This window comes from Tachysurus fulvidraco, chromosome 1 (genome assembly GCF_022655615.1).
Source record: "Tachysurus fulvidraco isolate hzauxx_2018 chromosome 1, HZAU_PFXX_2.0, whole genome shotgun sequence".
NCBI classification, from domain to species: domain Eukaryota; kingdom Metazoa; phylum Chordata; class Actinopteri; order Siluriformes; family Bagridae; genus Tachysurus; species Tachysurus fulvidraco.
In genome coordinates this window covers 27969634-27994506 of record NC_062518.1, presented here as the reverse complement: position 1 = coordinate 27994506, position 24873 = coordinate 27969634, and the positions used below count along the sequence as shown (strand labels likewise).

General features: G+C 37.9%; 1 protein-coding gene across 3 annotated transcripts in view; it reads left to right on the top strand.

Annotated features, from left to right (window-relative positions):
• Nucleotides 1–19871, top strand: part of malrd1 (MAM and LDL receptor class A domain containing 1) — a 54715-nt gene extending 34844 nt beyond the window's left edge. Inside the window, exons 22-34 of one of the 3 annotated variants that reach the window (XM_047801582.1) lie at nucleotides 848–976; nucleotides 1563–1715; nucleotides 3879–4036; nucleotides 8423–8624; nucleotides 10635–10913; nucleotides 11582–11707; nucleotides 12542–12608; nucleotides 15037–15128; nucleotides 15785–15884; nucleotides 16032–16092; nucleotides 17265–17366; nucleotides 19276–19344; nucleotides 19403–19871. In XM_047801582.1, the coding sequence (XP_047657538.1) occupies nucleotides 848–976; nucleotides 1563–1715; nucleotides 3879–4036; nucleotides 8423–8624; nucleotides 10635–10913; nucleotides 11582–11707; nucleotides 12542–12608; nucleotides 15037–15128; nucleotides 15785–15884; nucleotides 16032–16092; nucleotides 17265–17366; nucleotides 19276–19338 (1532 nt within the window). In that variant the 3' untranslated portion in view covers nucleotides 19339–19344; nucleotides 19403–19871. Of the gene's footprint in view, nucleotides 1–847; nucleotides 977–1562; nucleotides 1716–3878; nucleotides 4037–8422; nucleotides 8625–10634; nucleotides 10914–11581; nucleotides 11708–12541; nucleotides 12609–15036; nucleotides 15129–15784; nucleotides 15885–16031; nucleotides 16093–17264; nucleotides 17367–19275 lie in introns of all 3 variants that reach the window. The other 2 variants (XM_047801583.1, XM_027169502.2) reach the window with 2 other exon arrangements.
• The last annotated feature ends 5002 nt before the right edge of the window (nucleotides 19872–24873 follow it).

Genomic DNA, 24873 nt, shown 5'->3' with positions numbered 1-24873 from the left:
GTGTTTTTGTCTCAGCTCTTTTGCAGCATGCGTGAAAGCATGCTAGTGTCTTGTGTGATTCGCTCGAAACGGATGAAGCATAATGAATTTCGTAGAAATCCTAAGGAAGTCTGAGTGTAAAGCAATAAACTTTGATAACGTGAAGAGTACTGATGTATGATGTGATAATGGTAATCCAAGTGGATCCGTGCTAGGTCTGATGTAAGCAAGTGCAAAGGTGCTGAGGAGCTAATGGTAGCCTCATAGGAAGATATTTACTGGCTGAGAAAATTCTGAAGGAGCTTTGAATCTCAGACTTACATAAGGTTTATATTTTCTTTGCAGTTCATCAGAAGCATATTTATAAATGTTTTTTAAACATATTTAATCAGCCATGATGTCTGTACTCACACACACTCTCTCACACACTGTCTCTCTCACACACACATACATGCACACAGGCAGCCCTGAAGGCATATTATTATGTCTTGGATATAAAGAAAAGAGTATAAAGATCTGACAGATTTGGCATTGAGAGGACATTTGGCAGCACCTCTTGAGGAAGACTGCCTTGCATACATTTTTATTTATTATTATTATTAGTAGTAGTAGTAGTAGTAGTAGTAGTATTAGTATTAATAATAATAATAATAATAATAATAATAATAATAATAATAATAATCCTTTATTTATTTATTTTTATTATTGTTTTTTTTATTATTATTATTTATTTTATAAAAACTGCAGGTATCCAAAAAGATTCCTTTTTGTTAGAAGATCAAGGATTGGGTGACATATTTTTCAGTAAGAAAAATGTGTATGTAGATTTGTTTATGTGTCTGTGTTTATTTGAATATATACGTTTTAGGTGGCACACATCCTGGATCGTGCCCTGAAGCCACTGATTTTGTGTGCAACAACGGCAACTGTATCGTTTCCAGTCTGGTGTGTGACAATAAGCCCGACTGCACCGATGGATCTGATGAGCTGGACTGCAGTGAGTAGATTTTCTCTGCAGTTTCTGACTGTACAGTAATGCTGCACTTGTTATATTACACTGAGCTAAAACCCTTAAATATGTGCACTAAAAGTGCAGAGTGTTGTTGCTGTTTAGTTAAAAGAAGCACCTAAAATATATAAAATATTTTGCCACGGTATCTTCTTTTATCGCTGTCACTATTAAAGCCAGCACTAACTGACTGATAAATGACTGATCTGGTACAAGTAATGAACCATATACTCTCTGTTATGGCATTCATCAACATACATATGTTTGTAATTGAAAATTCTTTCAAAAGAGGAAAAAGTAGAGATATCAAAAATAGTTTTAAAAAAATCCTCTAGCAGAGCATCTTATTATCGCCTTCATCTTATTATCACCTCTCTGAATAATGATTATTTACATTTTTTCAATTATTTGTGCCTCTATGTTTAATCTCAACATATGCCTCAATGCCTTCTTCCATAAATGGCACCAATAATTCTGGAGATGTCCAGAAAGACACAGTTCTTGCTCAGGACAGTGGAACTGTGTCTTTTTCGTCTATATAAGCAATGCATTTTTGCTATTTGACGTTCTGCAGGTGGCCTAGCAGGAGCCTGTAACTTTACCATGCCTGAGGATCACTGGGAGGCAGAATGTCAGCTGGTGCAAGATCAGGGTGACGATTTTGACTGGCAGCTCGGACATGGCAGAGAAAATCAAGGAGCTGGACCATCCACTGATCACAGCCCTGGTAGGTGTTACAACTACGGTAAACTTTAAAACTCAGCTAATCTAAACAAATCAATGGAATTTGAGAAACAATTCAGTTTTGTACCTAAATCCGTAGATTCTCATCAATGGTTACATTTTTACATGCAGGGTAAATAGCATCTAAAAGGCTTTACATTATAAGACCATAGTCAGTGTCTGGTTACATGGTTTCCTTTTTTAATGGTTTTGAATTATTGTTAATACCGTTATGGGAATTTAAGGGAATTGAGCATTGTACCAAGAGGGCTCTGAGCGATGACAGGACTGAAATGGTTGAATTCAGAGCAGCATGATAATGAAGCTGTCTTTATCTTAACCATTTCCTCTGACTAAAACCTGCTTAGAAACTTTTTTGTCTGCTTCAAATATCAAAATCGTATAAACTGGACAAAAGGAAATAAAATGAATAGCAAGATTTATGTCCATTTATGTGTCAGTACATTGTTAATATAGACCCATATTCAAGGGCTCTATCAGATAGTATCACTAGGTCATGAACAGTGTTGTGCTAGTTACTTAAAAATAGTAACTAGTTACAGTTACTTCGTTCAAAAAGTAACTCAATTACGTTATTGATTACTTACACCAAAAAGTAACGCGTAACTTTTTAGTTACTTTTTTAAAGAACGTTCTTTAATGTTCCCATTAATACCCTTTTATGCGTTATGATCTATACAAACACAAAACCAGACATCCCAAGTATCCCGGATGTTCCGGGAGTCTCCCGCATATTGATAGCGGCTCCCTGATGCCCGCAAATTAGTTACAATCTTCCGGAATCTAGAGCGAGCGAACAGGAGCGCGCATGCGCGTCAGAGACAAGTATTCAAGTATGTGCTCCAAACCTTGTAGCGCACAGTTGAGAGGGAGGGGGACAATGCTGATTGGCCTGTTTCGGTAAGTCAACCAATCAATTGTCAGTGTGGGCGGGCTATAGCCCATGTGTTTCGGGATTACTGCCGCACATACTTGAATAAACGGAACCACGCCCACAGCGTGTCTTCTTCGTGTTTACAGTGGTTAGCATCCACCAATCCTACAATGCTTCGCTGCTGTAAACAGGTTAGGCTGTAGGCTACACTTCAGCCAAAATTAACTAATTTAAAAAAGTAACGAGTAACGCACCATATAGTAACGGTAACGGAGTTACTTTATTTAAAAAAGTAACGCGTTAGAGTGTTAGTTACTGTCAAAAGTAACGCTTTACAAGTAACGCGTTACTGCCCAACACTGGTCATGAATCACGTACAGAGTGACTTACTGTACAAATATGCTTACGCCGATGGAGGGAGCGCAGCAGTGTTGTTGGGTGGGAGAATTTAGGCAGGTTGAAAACAAGTTGTGTAGCTGCATTTTGGATCACTTGCAGAGGACGAATTGCGTTCATAGGTAGACCTAATGAAGTGGAAGAACTGGCGTGTGCTCCAAAGAGCCTTGACCTCAACTCCACAGAACACTGACTGATTTCACCAATAAACAAAATTTATTGGAAAGTCTTTCCAGATGAGTAGAGTTTATCATAACAGCAAAAAGGGAATAAATCTAAAATAGGTTGTTCCACAAACACGTATGTAATAATTGGGTGTCCATAAACCTTTGGCCATGTAGCGTACTTTACCTTAAAATATAAATATTAAACTTACGAAATATTTGAATATTGAATATTAAAGTCATTTGATGGTCAAACGGTAGTTGCACCAATCACCCAAATTTCCAGGGCTTGGCCAGTATATTATAGATGAAAATACAACCTTATTGCCTTTTTTTAAATAACAGTACTCAATGTCTTCATGCTGTTCGTATTGGATATTAGTGTATTTGCTGTCATTTTGTAAAAATCTTCATATATTCTTCCATTATTTTGGATTTTTTTAAGGTTTTATTCTTAAGACTTACATATACAATACTATATGTCACTTACACAATTTATTCATTTTAAAATAAACATTCCTATTTTTCTCATGCTTTAAAAAAAAGCATGATTTAAAAAAAAAAATACATTAAAAATGTAATTTCCTTCCCAAGCAATTTTCCTATATTGATGCAGTTCATAAAATACAAGTGATTTATGATGATGGTTTATGTCAGTCATTTCATGTCTGTAATGAAAGTCTCTTGTGTATTTGTGGGTGTAAACCGAGAGATGGTACAGGGAGCTACTTGTATGTGAATTCAGCCTTGCAGCGAGAGGGGGATGTCGCTCGTATAATCACCCAGCAGGAGTTTCCGGCCAGTACTGGTGTCTGCCATCTGCGCTTCTGGTTCCACATGTATGGCTCCAAACAAATGGGCACACTGAAGGTAAGAAAGTGAAAGATATTGAGGGTTTGGCAAACAAGGATAAATCTGCTTTACTGTATCTCCCATTCCTTCTGCTGCTTCATCAATAAGTCTCTTAAATTCTCAATAAATCTCTTAAAGTCTCTGCTGCTCTGGTTCCATCTAGTTCACCAATCCCAGGGCTGGATTTCCTGGAGCACTCTAACTGTATTACATTCTCTATACAATATTAGTATGTTTCTCAATTGTAATAAATTTGTCCAAAAAATTTCAATCGCTCAAGGATTCAAACCAAATTTGATCTACGATATCTGTTAACAGATGTGGCAGCAAGAATGAAATAACTAAAAGTCTAAATTATTTTTGTCTCATACACAACTATACATCATAATGCAGTAGGAATAGAAGAATAGAATGAAAAAGAATAAAAATATAACTAGATTTGTAAAGTTTGTCACGACAAACTTTGATGTTGGCTTTGACGATGCAAGTATTCGCAAAGGCTGGTCCTTTTTGGGGTTGAGTGGACATAAGGGTCAGTGTTACTTTTGGAAGCAAGTAAACAGAAAGCTAGAGTGCCAAAACTTTTGGAAGTAAGTGGAGACGAGCATGTGATGTCATCCGAATACTCTTGAGGAAGTTCCCCACATTGGGCTGAGTGTTTTGATATGTCACATGTCAATGTTGTAAAAAGTTTTTTGATTTTGCCTATATTGGGGGCGGGGCTGCGGCACAACCAAAAGGTCAGTCGGTACACCAATTTAAAACTTTGTTCAGAGTATCACCCTAAAGGAGCTGGCTGAGTTTGGTGTAGATAGTTCAAAAGCTTGCCGAGTTATAAACCTGCAATTTTATAATGGGAGTCTATGGGAAAAAAGGCCACTTTGAGACCCGGTACCGAAAGTACTGGTACTCGAATCGCTTATAAAAGTAATAGCAACAAACTTCAGACTAGCGTCTACAACATATCCGAATTTGGTGCATGTGGTTCAAAAGCCCAAGGAGGAGTTGCTCTTGTTATTTTTTTTTTCTAAGTTTAAATAGGAAAACAGAATGTTGGCTTCTACAAATCCAACATAATGAGAATAGAATTGACTATGTTTATAATACAACATAGGATGTACTACAGAATTGTGTAACAAGCTGTTCTTTAAGCAAAGTATTTTAGGTGAACAGCCGTGCTTTGACTGATGATTTGGGGTACCCCTGTTCCTCTGTATAAATCTAACCTTTAATCTCCCACTCTGTCCAAACTGCTAGAAAAAAAAATGGTACCCTTTCAGCTACGAGTTACCTTACCATTCATAACCACTTTGAGGTTTTCTAGCACTGAGACAGATCTTTTATGAGGCACTAATTATCTTCACTCTTCTCACTCGGCTGCCTTCGAGAGACTTATTTCACTGGACCTAAGAGCAGCCTTTAGAACAGTAAATTCTTCTCTCTTGACTGTCTTTTATTTGTCTTGTGTGTGCCTTTAAGACTTCCCTTCCTCTATGGTTAACTATAATTGTTTTACAGTAGAATGTACAATTATTCAGACAGGGACACATTTTCTATCATTTTTTCCCCTGTACAAAAGCACCATGGATTTAAAAAGAATCAAAAATGGAATTTCAGCTTTCATTCAGAACAAAAATAAATTACTAGTTACAGTTCCTTTCTTTTCACAAATTCAAAAGCCAAGGGCAATTGACTGATAAAAAAAAAGTGTTGATGCAATTGAAGGAGGCCATCATTAGGCTGAAAACGTAAAAGAGAATTTTAGTACAGAGATATTACTAGTGGTATCATTTTTTAAAAAGAAAGAAGGCACCGGTGAGCTTAGGAACACCAAAAGCCTGGAAGACGACAGACGTGTAGGCTCAATAGTCAAGGTGCTAGGTTATGGATCAGAAGGTGTTGGGTTCTGCATCACCAGATACCAAGGTTGGGACCTTTAACAAAACCCGTATCCCTCCCTGCTCCAGGGGTGCTGTATCATGGCTGACTCTGTGCTCTGGCACTAGCTTCCCAACAAGCTGTGAATATTTGACATTCTCTACTGTGCTGTAATGTTTATGTGACATTCCAGTTCACAACATGTACCCAAGTCCTATAAACCTGGAACATCTTTTGACCATCAATTCTCTGCCATTTCATCAGAAGTTAGATGACTAAAGAATCAGGAGCCCAAGAGCCAGGTTATTATAAAAAAAATATGGTTTATTGCATGCACAAAGACAACCTGGGTGTTCTACAGTATAGTCTAAACAAATGTTGAACGTGTGTGTGTGTGTGTGTGTGTGTGTGTGTGTGTGTGTGTGTGTGTGTGTGCGCAAAGGGTACATGAAAGACCAATCAGATAACATCCAAGCCTAAGATAGCAGAAAAGCATGAGCAAGGGCTGAAAGAGGAACAGATACATGTACAGATCTGAAGACAGTTTAATAAACCACATTAAATTAAACTGATTTTAAAAATGAATAAACTGTATATATTAACCATAACTTTTAAATATACAGTATTGCTGAAATAATTTTGAAAAAACAAACAAGTAAAAATCACAGACTTTCCTCCCTAAGGATGATTCTAAAGCAAGCATTAATCTAAAGGAAGTTTAAACTTCCTATACTGACCTAATAAACATAGAAGAACACAAAAGAAGAAAAGGAGGCGGGCGTATCATTGTCTAGTCTATAATCAAGAGACGCCATCATGAATGTAAATACAGACTGTTTACATCAAGATGTTCAAACCACTGTTAACAATCAAGAACAGAACGGCCAGATTAGACTTCGTATAAAAAAAAAAAAAAAAACAAGAAACATCTTGCCCAATTATGGAACAAGGAGAACAAACAAAACCTATATGAACTTGTAGCAGAATGATGTGATGAAAAGAGACAGTATGGAGAAGGAAAGGAAGGGCACATGATCCAAGGTATCCTCTGTTAAACATGGTGGAGGCAGTGTTTGGCTGCCCTGTATGGCTGCCAGAGGAACAGGGTCGTTGGTGTTATTGATGATGTGTGACTGGATGAATTCTAAAGTGTATAGAGCTACACTTTCTGTTCAGATTCAGTCAAACGCTGCAAAATTGATAGGACTGCATGGTGCAGTACAGCTGGATAATGAACCAAAACACAATGAGTATGGCAAAGTAATGGAATGCCCCAAACCTTGAGCCGACCGAGCATGCTTTTCACTTACCGAAGACAAACTGAAGGTGGGTGCAGTAAAGACTTAGCAAAGGAAGAAACTCAGCATGTGGAAATAGCTGTGGGTTCCAGACTTATATTTCCAAGATATTATTTATAATTATGTTAATTTATGTTAGTTAGTTACTTTCCGCTGCATGCGATCCCGCACCAGTCGACTGAGGGATAGATTTTTTCCCTCAGGCTATCAGACTAATTATCAGTCACAACTAATAAACCCTACTTTCACAATATGGTATGCCACACACTGCACCTTAACTTCGGACTATCCATACTGGACTATACATTCACACTGCACTATACACACTGGACTATATATACACACTGCATCTAATGCCATAATCCATCTGTTACCACTAGATACCATCCAATGCACATCCATGTCACTTCTGTACCTGTACAATCTGTTTTGCACCTTATAGTATTTTACATATAATATATTTACATTTATTTACACATATACATATATAAGTACATACTGCATAAAATGTGTAGTGCTACTGTAATGATGCCCAATAGTACACTGTGTGTACTGACACGTGTGAGCATATTGCACATGTTCATTTGCTGATTTCATTGTTTGTTAATTGTACATATTGTACACACATATTGCACTAACTATATGTATGAGCAAATTGCACATTTTCACATGTCAACTCATTTCTGGAGTTTGCTCCTTAGAATTTCACTCACCAAGGCACATGTGCTTTGGTGATGTGACGATAAAAGTGACTTGAACTGACTTGACTTGACTTGTTTGTCCAATTACTTTTGATCCTATGAAAATGAAGGAACTACACTAAATACAGTACTGAATGCCTCTGATATATTGACATTTTTAGAGAGAAGATTAACAGACTTGTCTTCAGACTCCAAGTGAGTGTGAGTTTCACACATACAGAGTCACATCGCCCTCTGTGTTACTTCTATTTTTAATAGAATGTGAGCATACTGTGCCAAATATTATAGCATAGCTTTATCAGAGAAGTGAGAGGAAGAACATGGGATTTGAATAGCAGAAGAACCTGAGGCTGGTTCTAATTTGCATATGTATGCATATTCATAGAAGGTTTTTTATTATAATAAAGGTGTAGAGATGCTCCAAGGCCATTTGTAGGAGTAGTGCTTTTTTTAATGGAGATAATAAATTCCCATGGAAGGGAGTCGGTGAAGGATGAAAATAAAGTTTCTTGTACTGAACTCTGTAGGTGTACACAGTGGGCAGTAACGGCATTCCTTTACTGATGTGGGCTGCTAGTGGAGACTACGGAAAAGGGTGGCGTTACAGTAACGTTGTGCTGTCAAACCCTCATCCATTCAGAGTGAGTTTTCAGGCAGAGGTGGGAGGAAACGAATGGACAGACATTGCCATCGATGACATCTCCTTCACCCGAGAGTGTGTTATAGGAGGTAAAGCACCTACACCTCATATTCTGTTTTTTTATCATTTGTATCAACATCAGTTGAATAGAAGTGTTATATTATGTAAATAGTTTATTTTTATCAATTAACAAAATGAAAATTACATGAACAGAAGAGAAATCCAAGTCAAATCAGTATTTGTTGTGACCAACTTTCTAGCAGGGGGGCACGGTGGCTTAGTGGGTAGCACGTTTGCCTCACACCTCCTCACACCTCGGGGTTCGATTCCTGCCTCCACCTTGTGTGTGTGGAGTTTCCATGTTCTCCCCGTGCCTCTGGGGTTTCCTCCGAGTACTCCGGTTTCCTCCCCCGGTCCAAAGACGTGTATGGTAGGTTGATTGGCATCTCTGGAAAATTGTCCGTAGTGTGTGAGTGTGTGAGTGATTGAGAGTGTGTGTGCCCTGTGATGGGTTGGCACTCCATCCAGAGTGTATCCTGCCTTGATGCCCGATGACGCCTGAGATAGGCCCCGTGACCTGAGGTAGTTCGGATAAGCGGTAGAAAATGAGTGAGTGAGAACTTTCTAGCAATTCTTCTAGGTACACTTGCAAACAGTTTTTGATGGAACAGTTTACCAATAACCAATTTAAACTAATCTGCTTGTCTGTTAAAGCAGACAAACTTGATGATGTTAAAATCAGGGCTCTGTGGGAGCCAAACTATCAGTTCCTGGATTCCTTGGTCTACTGTAGACTGAAGATTGTTCTTAATGACATTAGCTTTATGTTTGGAGTTGCTGCAGAATACTTTTTGGGCCAATCAGATGCCTCCTTGATGGTACTGCATGACATGGAAGTATCTTTCATTAGCATTGAAGACATCATTAATCCTGACCAGATCTCCAAATCCATTTGCATAAATGCCCCAAACTTGAATTCACCCCCACCATGCTTCACTGTTGCCAGCAGACCGCTCTTCGTCCCTTTGGCAAACAACCTGCAACCTTCTATAGCCAAATATTTCATCTTTTGACTCATCAGCCCAGAGCACCTGCTGACATTTGTCTGCACCACAGTTCCTATGTTTCCATGCATAGTTGAGTCTCTTAGTCTTGTTTCTATGTTGGAGGTTAGGCTTTATGTTCATAATTCTTCCATGAAGACCATTTCTGGCCAGACTTCTCTCGACAGTAGATGGGTGTACCTTGGATCACTGGTGTTCTCCAGTTCTTTGCTGATGGCACTGTTGGACATCTTCTGATGTTAAGGGTATGTAAGCATGATGTGTCTTTCATCTGCAAGTTTCCTTGGTCTATGGTCCTCAATATTGCCTGTTTCTTTGTGCTTCTTCAAAATAGATTAAATAGCGCATCTTGAATCCCCAGTCTGCTTTAAACTCTTGGCCTGGGAGAGACCTTGCTGATGCTGTATGACTACCTTGTGTCTTGTTGCTGTGATCAGTCTGACCATGGTGTATGCTCTATGACATGAAACATGAAACCACAACTTACACCATACTGTAGTAGCAGAATCTGGTTTTTCCTCACCCACTTTTTAAGCCTCCTACACAGCTATGTCTGTTTCAGTAAATGTTTCAACCTCATGAAATTTATGATCATTAGCATATGCTTGGTAAAATTGGTTAACCATATACCTGACTCTGGTCCTACAAAATCCCTTACTTTGTAAAAGATGCTTTTTTTTTTTAAGCCAAAGGGTCATAGTCACAACACATATTGATTTGATTTAGATTATTTTTATTTGTTTGCTCATTTTGCATTTTGTAAGTTTCTAAAAATACACAACTGAAATATATATTTTTGAAAGTGTTTTTTTTTCTTCAATTTACAACATTTTTCACACCCTAATTATATAAAAACTATTACTCCTTCCAGAGTGATTTGTGTAGCTGTTGCCTCACTAAATTTCTTTGTATTACGTTCCATTACCTTATATTGGACATCTAGGTTCTACCCTCTTTCTTATGACCTGAGAGTGAACTATGTGAAGGAAAAATGTTTAAAAGTAATTGACGTGTAATTTTGAATGTATTTTACAGCTCCTGTGACCCCGATTCCTCCGACATGTGATTCAGGACAATTTCAGTGTATGTACTTGTTGGAGTGTTTGCCCCAGAGCTGGCACTGTGATGGAGACGTGGACTGTGTGGATGGTTCAGACGAGGAGGATTGTGGTAGTTTGGTACCAGGGACTTTGCCGCCACAAGCAGTATGTGAGGACACTCAGTACCACTGTGCCAAAAATATATGCATTCCAGCATTGTTGCGCTGTGACAGTGTACCAGACTGCCCTAACAGCGAGGATGAACTTGAATGTCGTAAGATGTGCACACACACACATACACACGGATACTGAACCTGAATCATGATACTGAATCATGAACCTGTTTACTCTCAGTATGAGATTAGAGTTGGTGTCAGGGTTAGAGTTAGGGTTACGGCTAAATGCCGTAAATGAGATGTTTTACCTCTACTGGGATTACCTTACACAGAACATTACCATTTACCACAGTAAAGGAGTATATTATCAGTATTTTCTAGTAGACAATAAAAAACGAACATATGAAGAACTATGATGACTTAAAGCTCTCATTTAAACGTTCATTTGAACCATTAAGCACCATTGTAGAAAGTGACATGAGAGAAATTCTGAAATGCTGTGAATATAAAGGCACAACATAAACGGCACAATTTAATTGTTTGTCCTCTGATGAAAAATAATTAAGAACTCCAGCCATGTCTTATACACGTGTACCACTACCACACAAACACGGTATCAGGGTTACTGGTGTACTGAGAATGCACCATTTAGATCATATCTGCTGACTGGTGGTCCCATAGTGGTCTCTTTCTACTGATAACATGAGATAACGGTCCTGAGAAACTGTTTACAGAAACAAAAATGCTAGGTTTACATGATAAAACTTGTCAGTGAGCGTAAATGCTAAAACTTTCCCTGATTATGTCTTTCCCTCTGTGTGTGCAGCTGTTGTGCAGTGTGAGATCGGGGAGTTGGTGTGTGAGGTAGCTGCTAGCTGTATTCCTCACAGCAAGCGATGTGATCAAACTGTAGACTGTCCTGCTTTTAACTCGGATGAATCCAGCTGTTATGGTAAAGCTAACTTTTTATGATATCCTTTTTTTTTTTCCTTTAAAGCAAACACTCAGAATTAGTTATACTACACATACATAAACTCATACACATGCAGGTATGTATAGTAAAGTGTGAAATGCGTTAATCTTATAATAATAATCTCAGGAATAAATCAATCTTAATTGCAAGCAGACACAACGTGAAGCCTTAACTTTAAATTAATTAATAATAAGTTAATAATGTTGCCGTGTTGCAATTTCCCTGTGCCTGGTTCACCCTTAATTGAATCTGTGTGCAGCATATAATAATGTCGCTTATGATGAACCGTATCAATTTAGCATTAGACTAATGAAAGGGATATGTAAAGCCATCTATGCTTCATTCACACATGCTGATCCCTATAATGGGAATATAAAAAAAGGTATAAATTATTCACTTCAATGCTTCATTATTTTTTTCTCAGTCAGCCAACTGAGGTTCGTCTTTTTTAACGTCCCATGCGTCACTTATTAGTCAACAGCACAAACTGAGCAGAAAGATTGTGAGACAAATGAAAAATAACTTCTCGATCTGCAGTTCGTTTTCCAGGGTTTATAAAATCTCGTCTGTTCTACTTTAAGTTTGCTTGTAGTCATTGCAACTTCTGCAATGAAAAATTTCCCAGAGACTGGCTATAATAAAATATTACTGAATATGTAAATGAAATCTGTTGCAATTTTTGTTAAATGTGTGTGTGTGTGTGTGTGTGTGTGTGTGTGTGTGTGTGTGTGTGTGTGTGTGTGTGTGTGTGTGTGTGTGTGTGTGTGTGTGTGTGTGTGTGTATCCAATTAAACGTATATGTCTGGCTTACAGAGTGCCCCACTGGTTACTGCTTTAATAATGGAATGTGTATAGTGGGGATCCATGGACCTGTGTGCATGTAAGTTACATACACACACACACGCACACACACACACACACACGCACAAACACAAGTAAAAATTATTGCAAGCATTTGAAGCCTCAATATGCACTCATAAGTTGAACTATCCATTATAGCACAATCACATGTACAGCACATGAGACATAGTAACTTGGAACACCACTCATAATTACTTCTGGCAATTTTATGTACACAAAATTATTTTTTCAGTATCAAGATCTTAGCAAACTAAATCAGCAAGCTTTATTTAGATGTATTTGTGAATCTAAATGCTTACCAATATAGAGTCATGTTACAGTGTGGTAGCACAGATTTTGGTTCATACCAAAATAGCAGCAAAATTGGTTGGACTCTGCACCTTGACCCTAACTTCCAAAGCTAGGATAAGCAAACAAAGAATCTCACTGTGCTGTAATGTACTATATACAGTTTGTGCCTAAATAAAGGCTTCTTCTTCTATTGTTATACTGTTTTGTAGAGACACGTTAACTTAGTAGACACAAAACTGCAGGTATATACTTACAAACTACTTCACATTTCTGCAAATGGTGACATAGCTTGTTTGGTTGGCATATATTTTACATGTGTGTGAAGGTTAAGAACTGGATGTGCATTAGTAGTTTAATATTAGCTGGACCTAGCTAACCTACAGTACCTAGCTAATGATTTTGAGCATGATTGAGTTGTTCTGCTGATTGAGTTGTTCTACTGTACTAGGTACCGTATAACACTTACTTAACACTCTAAAATGTCACTTGATGATATTATGCCCTGTGAGGTCCTTGCACTGAAGCACAATACTTTTGATATCCCAACTGTGTGAATATCAGAGTGAAATAATAGAGTGGCAGCAGGACATGAGCTTTCAGATCACTGTGTAATGTCAACACTGAAATCAGTGTCTCGCTCTAACTCCCAGAGTACAGTGCAGCCTACAAACATAGGCACCAAGCACTACAACTAACAGAGATCACAGATGCCCTCAAGTTACCAGTTATACTCACCAGAACTCAGTTACACACGTTATATAATATAAGCATTAGCACTACACCTTCACGTTGGAAAGTACACACTCTGAGTTACGATACAAAGCTGCTGTATATAGTTTGCTGGTTTCAGTTTTTTGTTTAAAATCGTGCTTAGGCCATCCTTAAAAATATTCTTGTTTGCCGTACCCCGACCGACCCTGTCAAGTTAGGACCGACTAAAATTTTAAATTAAATTTGCGTTAAGACCGACCAATTTTTTTTTTTACTCTTCAAACAACTAATACAAAAGCAATAAAATAATAATAATTATATTTTAGTAAGTATTGTAAATATATAAATTGCCTAGGCCTACATACAAACGAAGTGTAAAGTCATACCTACGTAATCACCATCAGCAAAATTGTATGTTTTTTTACATTGAAACTTGAAAAAAAAATATAGACCTATCTACCGACCCTTTATTTATTTATTTATTTTTACTGTTACTGCAAAGCAAAATATTTTTAAGGATGGCCTTAGGTGATGTTGTTTATTGATCACTGCCTGCACGGTGATGTTGTATCTGGATTACATTGTTGTTTTGTATTTAATAAAGTTTCATAAATTCATGTATACTTGCACTTGCTCTCCGTATCTGCCAACCTCACCGACTGCCAAAAAAGTATATGACCAGAAAATTGCAGGTTCCAATTATAGTACAGGTGAGCATGAAAGCTCCAGGAACTGGAGATTGTTACTTTCATGCAAGCAGATATGGGACAAATAAAGGCAAAATATAATTAACATGAATGTCGAAGACATAAATAGAGGACAGGCAAGGGGACAGTTGCTTGGGACCCCAGGCATTGCTGCTGAAGGCTGACACTAGAAAGTCCCAGAAATTGTCAAATCTCAAATTTAGTGCAGAGCTTCTTGGTATCATGATCTTTTCTGGTACATTATACAGTATAAACAGTATAAAAGCCTGCACTTTATCAAGTGCTCTGTTGTAGCATCCATGGTGTAGTAAAGTTTTTTTTTTATTTGGGAAGCTTAATCTAGTGCTACATCTAGCATGCAGAATATCGCACTAACACAGTCAGACATTTATGCTCTCGTTGGCTCATTATAGTGAGGATTTTAAGGATATCTGATATATCATCTGAGGAACACAATGGCAAAATAGTACAAAGAAAACCTCTTGCATTTTCCTGCCTGGAGCCCGCATAGTCCCTAGTGTTGCCTCTAATGGGAGCTTATTGTGTACTAGTGTAGCATCAGTAAATGTTTTATCCTCGTCTGTGTGAGTGTGGTTTAAATGAATGTCTTTATCTTTTGTGAAATGGAGCAGATGTGAACCAACATGAAGGAATTTATCTTTGTTTACTGAAGGTCATTTTAGTGAGCAGATGCCACGGTGTGCGTGCGTGTTAATGTTTCATTTCTTTCCTGTTCAGCTGTAAATCAATGTGGACTGGCAACCGCTGTCATGTGCTACAAAACCCAACAAATCCCACATCTTCAGTTGTGATTGCTGATGCTGGACCAGGTAAGTGTGTAAGTGTGTAAGTGTGTAAGTGTGTAAGTGTGTAAGTGTGTAAGTGTGTAAGTGTGTAAGTGTGTGTGTGTGTGTGTGTGTGTGTGTGTGTGTGTGTGTGTGTGTGTGTGTGTGTGTGTGTGTGTGTGTGTGTGTGTGTGTGTGTGTGTGTTCAATTCAAGTTCAATTCAAGTTTATTTGTATAGCGCTTTTTACAATAGACATTGTCTCAAAGCAGCTTTACAGAACATAAACATAGAGCAGAAGGTAAACATAATTAATGATAAAGGAAATAACGAATAATAAAAGAAATAAGAATTAACAGAATAAAAATTCTAGATTATTATTAGATGTATATAGTTCACAGTGTGTATGTATTTATTCCCCTATGAGCAAGTCTGAGATGACTCAGGCAGCAGTGGCAAGGAAAAACTCCCTTAAATTGGTAAAGGAAGAAACCTTGAGAGGAACCGGACTCAAGGGGGAACCCATCCTCATATGTGTGTGTGTGTGTGTGTGTGTGTGTGTGTGTGTGTGTGTGTGTGTGTGTGTGTGTGTGTGTGTGTGTGTGTGTGTGTGTGTGTGTGTGTGTGTGTGTGTGTGTGTGTGTGTGTGTGTGTGTGTGTGTGTGTGTGTGTGGATATGTCATAATTCTGCATGTGTTTCAGTGATAGCGTACACTATCGTAAGTATAGTAATGATCCTCATCCTGGCTGTTGTGACCGCCACCGTTATATTCTTCTTCATTCAAAGAAAGCGCACAGCTAAGTAAGTGTATATAATTTGGGCCTGTTGTTTTTTATGCCCTATTTTTACAATCCTTAATCTTACTTATATTAAAAGAAAGGATAAAATGTACTTTTCTGGTTTGCTTTTTATAAATTAATGTTAATATTGTTTCGGATTATTGCTTAGGGACTCCAGGTTGATTTCCAATGATGAGTTGGACCATTATGCTACTGAGTGTAGAGGACAGGTCAGTATACAAGCATTAGAGTCAGAGAGCACACTTCAGATATTCATTTCAAAAAGCACTTTAATTTTTTCTGTCTATCTGTCTGTCTATCTATCTATCTATCTATCTATCTATCTATCTATCTATCTATCTATCTATCTATCTATCTATCTATCTATCTATCTGTCTGTCTGTCTGTCTGTCTGTCTGTCTATCTATGTATATTTTAGTTGTGTCAATGTTCAGGACTGCATTTATTTGTCACAGTGATATGGCATATAGACACTCAGGCTTTAAGAATTTGTAGTGTTTCAGACGTATGTCACTTTTTACCTGACTAATAGAGCAATATATTTGAAATGTTATTAAAAAAAAATAAATAGATAAAATAAAAACATATTTTTCACAAACTATCTTTAAAGTAAATAGTGAGATCAAACCCATTTCTGCTTTCTAAGATGCCCCAAGTGTTTGTTCATAAGCATCTATAATCTGAAGACGTTATCTTCGACCCACTAAGATTCTGTGTAAGGTTATGAACAAAGGTAAAAACATCTCACACTGAAAGCAACAGTGTCCTGAATAATTATATATCAGACTCGCTGCGATAAAATTTCTATTCCGTCAGTTTAATGGAAAGCTATTGTAATGGTAAAATGTGTTCATATCTAAAGGCACACATGATGTTAACCATAATGCTCAGACAAATGCAGGGATATGTTGGTTGTCAGGACTCAGCCCGGACTTTGGCCACGTGCATGTGTTTATGTTCTTCGTCACGTGTCTGCCCCGCTCCTCCCGTTTCCACACACCTGTTTCCCCTTGTGATTACCCTGTCTATTTAACTGTGCCGCGTTGCCTTGTGCCGCGTTGCCTTGTGCACACGGAATCTACTGTTGTCTTGTCCTGTCTTTAGTCCGTGTCATGTTTAGTGTTCTTTTGTCATTAAGCCCTGTTTATTTCGCCATCCTGCATTTGGGTCTGTTTTATCCCACGCTTGTGACATTGGTATAGTGCAGCACAACATCATAATGTCATCTCATTGTCATATGACCTTCATTGCTTACATCACTGTATTATAGTGATGCTTCTGTAGATATTCCTATAATAATGTACCCTGCATTACATAGACTAAACCTTAATGCATTTCACTTATGATGTTGGAGTCTAAGAGAGTTTAATGTCTGATTCAGTTTTCAGATGTGAGACCCAGAGAATCTGCTGCGTTTAAGTCAAGATGGAATAAATTCCCTAAACTGTCCATTAGTGTTTACCCATGGAAAGATGAACCAGAGGTACACACAATAACACACTTGAACAGACTTTGACCTGTACTAAAGTAAAAGAAGAAAATGAAATTTCATTCAATGCATGTTTATTATGAATGAGTGAATCAGGGGCATGGAAGACTTTATTATCTCCACATACACATTAGAGCACAGTGGAACTATTTTCTTTGCAACCTGAGTGCGGGGATTTGGGGTCAGAGCGCAGGGGCAGTTATGATACAGCGCCCTGGAGCAGTGAGGGTTAAGGGCCTTGCTTAAGGGCCCAACAGTGGCAGCTTGGCAGTCCTGGGGTTTGAACTCTGAGCCTCCAATCAACAACCCCAAGCCTTAGCCACTTGAGTCTCCACTGCCACTTAACTTCAATTCAGTGTTGATCAAAGTTCTTGTTAGTTCTTTATGCATTTCTTATTAACCTTTTTTGTAGGCTACAGCAATCGAGATAAATAATGACTTGCGTTAAAACTAAATGTAGCCCATTTGCAGCTTGGAACAGATTTTGTCATGTTTGACATATATTTATTTCCAAAATCTAATGTATAGTATTGAGTATTGTGTAAACAATGTGTGGGTGCAGCTGGAGAATATACTGTACACTCTGTAAACATACAGTAACTAACTCCAGCTATGAAACACTGGCTATGATTGGTCTTTCCTGTTTAACACTTCATTCACCTAGTGCAGCGTTGACCAATCTTATCCGTAACGGGCCGGTGTGGGTGCAGGTTTTCCTTCCAGTCAAAAAGGAGCCACACCTGATTCCACACATTTAATCAGTTGACCTTGGCTTTCAAAATACTATAAGGTGTAACGTCTGCAGGGTTGGGATGAAAACTTGGAGCACACCGGCCTTTTCTTAATGAGATTGGACACACTTGACCTAGTCCAGATACCGTGAAATGGAAGTGAATTTTTGTTTTCACTGCACACGTTTACATAGGAAATTGTGGCGAAAATATACGTAGGTAGTGCAGGATCCCAGCTCTGTCCACTGTTCCCCGTTTTGTCAACTCACATGTCAGTTTGTACGATAGCATTAATGCATAGCTAGTTTGGTTTGCTCCTAGCAGTTGGGTCAAATGAATCATGTTTTCATTTTCTCATACTTTCTTATGTTTTATGAAGACAAGCTGTTTTGGGTTGCACTTGATTTAGATTGCCATGTTTATACCTGTGCATGAATTACACTGAGCAGGTTAGAAGCCAGGGCTTGATTCATAAATACTGTATATATGAAACACCCCATGATACAACTATATATATATATTTATTTATTTTCTTAATGTGTTTTATAGATCGTCTTCCCATTGTATGATAGGAAGCATGGGTTTTTAGTCATATAAATGTGTTTACCCTAGGTGTACTGTATGCAAACATTTAGCCTCATCAGTAAATACCTGTTGGTTTTGACCTAGTTGCTATGGATAGACGCCAGGCTCCCTGCAACCATGTGTAGGATACGTGTTAAAAAAATGGATAGATATTATTAAGCAATAGTCAATTTCTTCTTTTTTTTTGTGTACTTTTGCCTTGGACTCAGGCAGGCATTAATATTCCAATTGCTTGAATTGAATCACTCAACAGCTGATGTAGTGGCACATTGTTCTGCAGTAAGATAAACTACTTTTGGATGATAAGCAGCCAACTGTTGAGTTATACATTTCTTCAAATAAGTGAGGATTATTATGTACAATATATAAAGGGGCCTTTTTTCCCCCTACATTTGCTTCAATCAGTATCAATATAAAATGAACCAAGTACATATTTTACTCTTTACATAGTCACTGTTTCATTTTCCAGCCAAAGAGCAAAGAGTTTGTCATGTAAACAGTAACACAACCATCTCTAGCTGTAAAATTTTTTAACTTAAAGGCTACTGTAACTTTATAACCTGTCTATTCTTTTGTCTTGTTTTTAGTTTCCTGCCAAACTGTCTTTTTCCAACCCACTCTACAAGGAACATAAATGCTCTGAGGCCTGAGGATGGACGCACACACACACACACACACACACACACACACACACACACACACACACACACACACACACACACACACACACACACACACACACACACACACACAATTGCACTACAAAACCCCTATGGATGTACTTTTGTTATTTGAACCTTCCTGGCTGACATGACTGTACTTGTATCCAAAGCCTTAAATATATATACCTATGAAAATTGTATTTATTTGACCCTTCTGGGAAAAACACTGAGAAGATCTGCAAATTACCAGCTTATTACTTTGGCCCCAAGATGTTCTAATCTACTTGTAAAGTTCACAGAGTTGAGTACAAACTCAAACATTTCATTTAACAAGACAAATTTCCTACTTGTTTTTTCCTGTTTTACTGTTCTATGTGTGGTTTCTTTATTATTCATATACCATAGAATAGACCACAATTCTCCTACAAAAACATGGACTTTGTTTTTAAATCTTTAAATGATTTTGTTTGTGGTGGAACCACAGCATATGCCAATAAAAGTGGACTGTTTACCAAAACCAAGTATTTAGTTTGACAGCGTGATACTTCATTTGTGTGCTCTGTCTCTCTGCCTCTCTCTCTCTCTCTCTCTCTCTCTCTCTCTCTCTCTCTCTCTCTCTCTCTCTCTCTCTCTCTCTCTCTCTCTCTCTCTCTCTCTCTCTCTCTCTCTCTCTCTCTCTCTCTCTCTCTCTCTCTGTTTTGTGTGCTATGACTGATAAATATAAAGAGCAACCAGGATTATTAAAACCCCTTACTGGGGTTTTACAGTGTCACAGTGTGAGCTTTGGAAACCTGACACATACAGTACACACGCGCACACACACACACACACACACACATATGTATGTATGTAGGTTGGTAGGTTAGTAGGTGTGTTTGTATGTGTGCTTCTGAGTTTAGCATAAATTGATATGTATGTTAATCATGTAAAATAAGTAAGTATGTAAATGATGAATTCTGTACAGAAATATTCGTATCAGTGTATCAATGCAGAGCTGATGACCTCAGAAACAAACACACATACATTCATACAAACATACATAAACACACCTACATGCATATAAATACACGTTTGCACACATACATACATACACACACACACACACACACACACACACACACACACACACACACAAAATTAATGTGGGTTTGAATGGGTCATTGAACTATTGCTCTGAGACTGTGTGGAAGGACAGCTTTATCGATCACCTTGTTCCAAGCACAGCTCCAGGTACTTTGTGTTTTAAACAAGAAATTCAAAACAGTTAACAAAGCAATGTGGGAGTCATTGATATGTCTCCATCCTTTAGTGATGTGAACGTTATTAGAAGACAGAGTAATGAAAACACTGCAAGGCACACTGACCGTATCATAATTCACACAAAAAGCATACGTTTATTGCAGGGGTTCTTGAACACACTACAACTTTGCAAATATTCAGCTCATAACTTAAACATGAATAATTATTTTTCTGTCTGTTGGAGATTTTTATTATTGCACTTTTTAATTCTAGATCTAAGTTGCCATTTTTATAGGAGAGGATTTTTTTTTAGGTTTCTAAGGTTTAAATTAAGCCCATTTGATTAATTGACTGAAATAAAACTGGTTAATTAGGTTCAAAAGCTCAATAATAAATCAAATACGTTTGAATATGTTGAGTTATGTGTTTCACCACTACATGACGTTCTCGTGATAAATAAAGAACGATTGGTTGAATATTAATAGTATTGTAAATGTCATTGTTATTGAATGTTTGTATGATTTCTGTTTACAGTATATGAGATTATCATTGTAACAGGCAGATGAACTGATTCAATTACAGAAATGTTGCTTACATATTTCATGCTCAGAAACCCAATGTCCATATTTGTCTCAAGGGGAAAAAAAAGTCCACCTCAGAATTTTGCCCCTGATCCATCAGGCAGTATGTCCAGCTATAGACAGGCTCTAAAAGCTGCTAGGGCTGAGCACCTGAGCAAACTCATAGAAAATAACCAGAACAATCCCAGGTTTTTATTTAGCACAGTGGCTAGTTTAACAAAAAAACAGAAATCTGAACACACTATTCCATCACAGTTCAGTAGTGAGGACTTTATGAGATTCTTCACTGATAAAATCGAAAGTATCAGGAATAAAATAGGTGACGCTCAACATATGAGAGCAACCAGTGATACAATCTCACCTAAGGCTTTACACAGCTTTACAAGTACAGGACAGGAAGAGTTAGATAAACTTATTACTACAGCTAAATCAACAACATGTTCACTAGACCCCATCCCAACTAAACTACTGAAAGAAGTGTTATATAAAGCTGGTGAGCCTCTTCTTAATATCATCAACTCCTTGTTATCTTTAGGTTACGTCCCGAAGTCTTTTAAGTTGGCAGTTATTAGGCCACTCATCAAAAAACCTAACTTAGTTCCTAATGAACTATCAAATTACAGACCTATCTCACACCTTCCATTTATGTCTAAAATACTTGAAAAGGTTGTGTCTGTTCAACTGAGCTCCTTCTTACAGGAGAGCAACATCCTTGAAGAGTTTCAGTCAGGTTTCTGGCCCCATCATAGCACAGAAACTGCACTTGTTAAAGTTACAAACAACTTGTTCTTAGCTTTGTACCAAGACTGTATGTCACTCTTAGTTCTACTTGACCTTAGTGCTGCATTTGACACTATAGATCACAACATTCTTCTAGATCACTTACAAAATTACACAGGTATTCATGGTCAGGCTTTAAGTTGGTTTAGATCCTACCTGTCAGACCGATACCATTTTGTAGAATTAAATGGTGAATCCTCCAGTTTACTACCAGTTAATTATGGGATCCCTCAAGGATCAGTTCTCGGACCTCTGCTTTTCTCTATGTACATGCTTCCATTAGGGAACATTATTAGAAGACATGGGATTAGTTTCCATTGTTATGCTGATGACACACAGTTATATATCTCATCAAAACCAGATGAAATAGCCACAGTGTCCAAATTAACTCAATGCCTTAGAGAGATAAAAGACTGGATGAGCTGCAACTTTCTATTGTTAAACTCCGATAAGACAGAAATACTACTCATCGGTCCCAAAACCAGTGCACAGAAACTCTCACAACTTAACTCCCATTTAGAGGGATGTACTGTTACTAGTAGCTCGACAGTGAAAGACCTGGGTGTTATATTAGACAGTAACTTGTCTTTTAAAAATCATATCGCCCATACTACCAAAACAGCGTTCTTCCACCTTAGAAATATTGCCAAGCTGAGAAACATCCTGTCTGTATCTGATGCTGAGAAGCTAGTTCATGCATTCATGACCTCTAGACTGGACAACTGTAATGCATTACTAGGTGGTTGTCCTGCGTCTTTAATAAATAGGTTACAGTTAGTCCAAAATGCAGCTGCCAGAGTTCTCACTAGGACAAGAAAGTATGACCATATAACCCCAATTTTATCATCTCTACACTGGCTACCTGTTAAGTTTAGAATTGACTACAAACTGCTGCTACTTACGTACAAGGCTCTTAATGGTTTAGCTCCCATGTATCTAACTAGTCTTCTAAGTCTCCACTAGTACATCAGACCGGCACATTTTTATGAACAGCAGATATGTTAATCCCTTTCCACTGCTTCTCTCTTTGTACCCATCCCGAGGCATCCAGACACTGTACCAGCTCCCAACGTCCTCTGTGGGACGAAGCCTTTGGACGTCCACTGAGCCGAGGCCGACTCTAAGAATCCTGAGACATATCTCCAGTTAGACTCTGTGATACTAAGGAGCTCGGAAGTCCATGATCCTTACACCAATACATTTATCTGACTGTATATTACAATCACACCCCCCAGTGTCACCCATATGAGGATGGGTTCCCCCTTGAGTCTGGTTCCTCTCAAGGTTTCTTCCTTTACCAATTTAAGGGAGTTTTTCCTTGCCACTGCTGCCTGAGTCACCTCAGACTTGCTCATAGGGGAATAAATACATACACATTGTGAACTATATATATCTAATAATAATCTAGAATTTTTATTCTGTTAATTCTTATTTCTTTTATTATTCGTTATTTCCTTTATCATTAATTATGTTTACCATCTGCTCTATGTTTATGTTCTGTAAAGCTGCTTTGAGACAATGTCTATTGTAAAAAGCGCTATACAAATAAAATTGAATTGAATTGAATCCTGAACAGACCTTGCGCATGAACTCCTCCTCCTCTTCGCACCAGTTTTCTTTTTCATCACCATTTGACCATCTTTTTCCTCAAACGCTAAAAATGCTGTTTACTAAACACATAGAGTTTAGGTGATTGTGCAAAGTATGTAATGTGAGTCATACACTGTACAGTATCTGATTGGGTTTCTGATGATAAGCTACTAGCTAGTAACATTTGAACACTACATGTTTGGCACTGCAATGCATTTTATAAATCTGCGGTAAAATGAATGCCAGCTCTAAGCTCGCTTCTAAAATACAAGTACAGTATGAAACATTCCTGTAGCTGGGGTAAAAATCAGGATTTAGAACAACAGATCATGTTTAAACCCTCCACTGTGTGACTTTATCTACAAAACTCCTTCCAACTAACATCCATATTACAAGGAATGTACTGTAGTGGTTAAGGATAGTGTTGTGTTGTGGATAGTAAAGCGGCCTCAGCCTCAATGGAAGATCAGTAGAAGGGCTATTTATTTGATGGATATGTCCATGCCACCTTATCCAGCCAATAAATTGTGCTCTGAAGTTAAATAGCCGAAGGACTGAAAGCAGTGCCATGGCAAAGAAAATGTACATGTACGTGAGATAACAGACTTCCTTTTTAAGTGCCACAGTGGCCATCTGTAATGATGATGTATAAATGTGAAGTCAGCACTTCATTTGTGCTGCGTTGAGTGGACAAAGAAGGACAAACACACGCCAAACACACACACACACACACACACACACACACACACACACACACACACACACACACACACACACACACACACACGTATACATTCTCTCTCACCCCACAAACATGTGACACTCAGTCAGCTGAGTGTTATTTCTCTATTCTTGCTCTTTCACTCTGTTTGTACTGCTCTCTTTCACCATGCTCTCGAACACTCGTTTTTTTAAGGATGGGGTATTGAGGAAACAGAGGAATGTTAAAAAAGGTTTACAAGAGGTGACACTGCAATTTTACTAGTTTAGATCTTTATAATTTTGATCTCTTATTCCTCTGATCAAGTCAAGTCAAGGAGCTTTTGTTGTCATTTTAATCCTGTATAGGCTGCTGCAGTACATAGTGAAATGCACTCCTCCAGGTCCTTGGTGCTATATAAAACACAGAACTACATAAAACAACACAGAAGCAATAAGCATGAAGTGAATGAACACAGGTTTCAGACAGTACAATACACTTCAATACTGATCAGTATTTTGTATTAGTATTTATCCTTCATTTTGTCCATTTTGTCATGCCCAACAAAATTGGGCAATTTATCTCATAGAATTTGTAGAGCAACCCTGAATTTGAGAAAAGTGCTATATAATT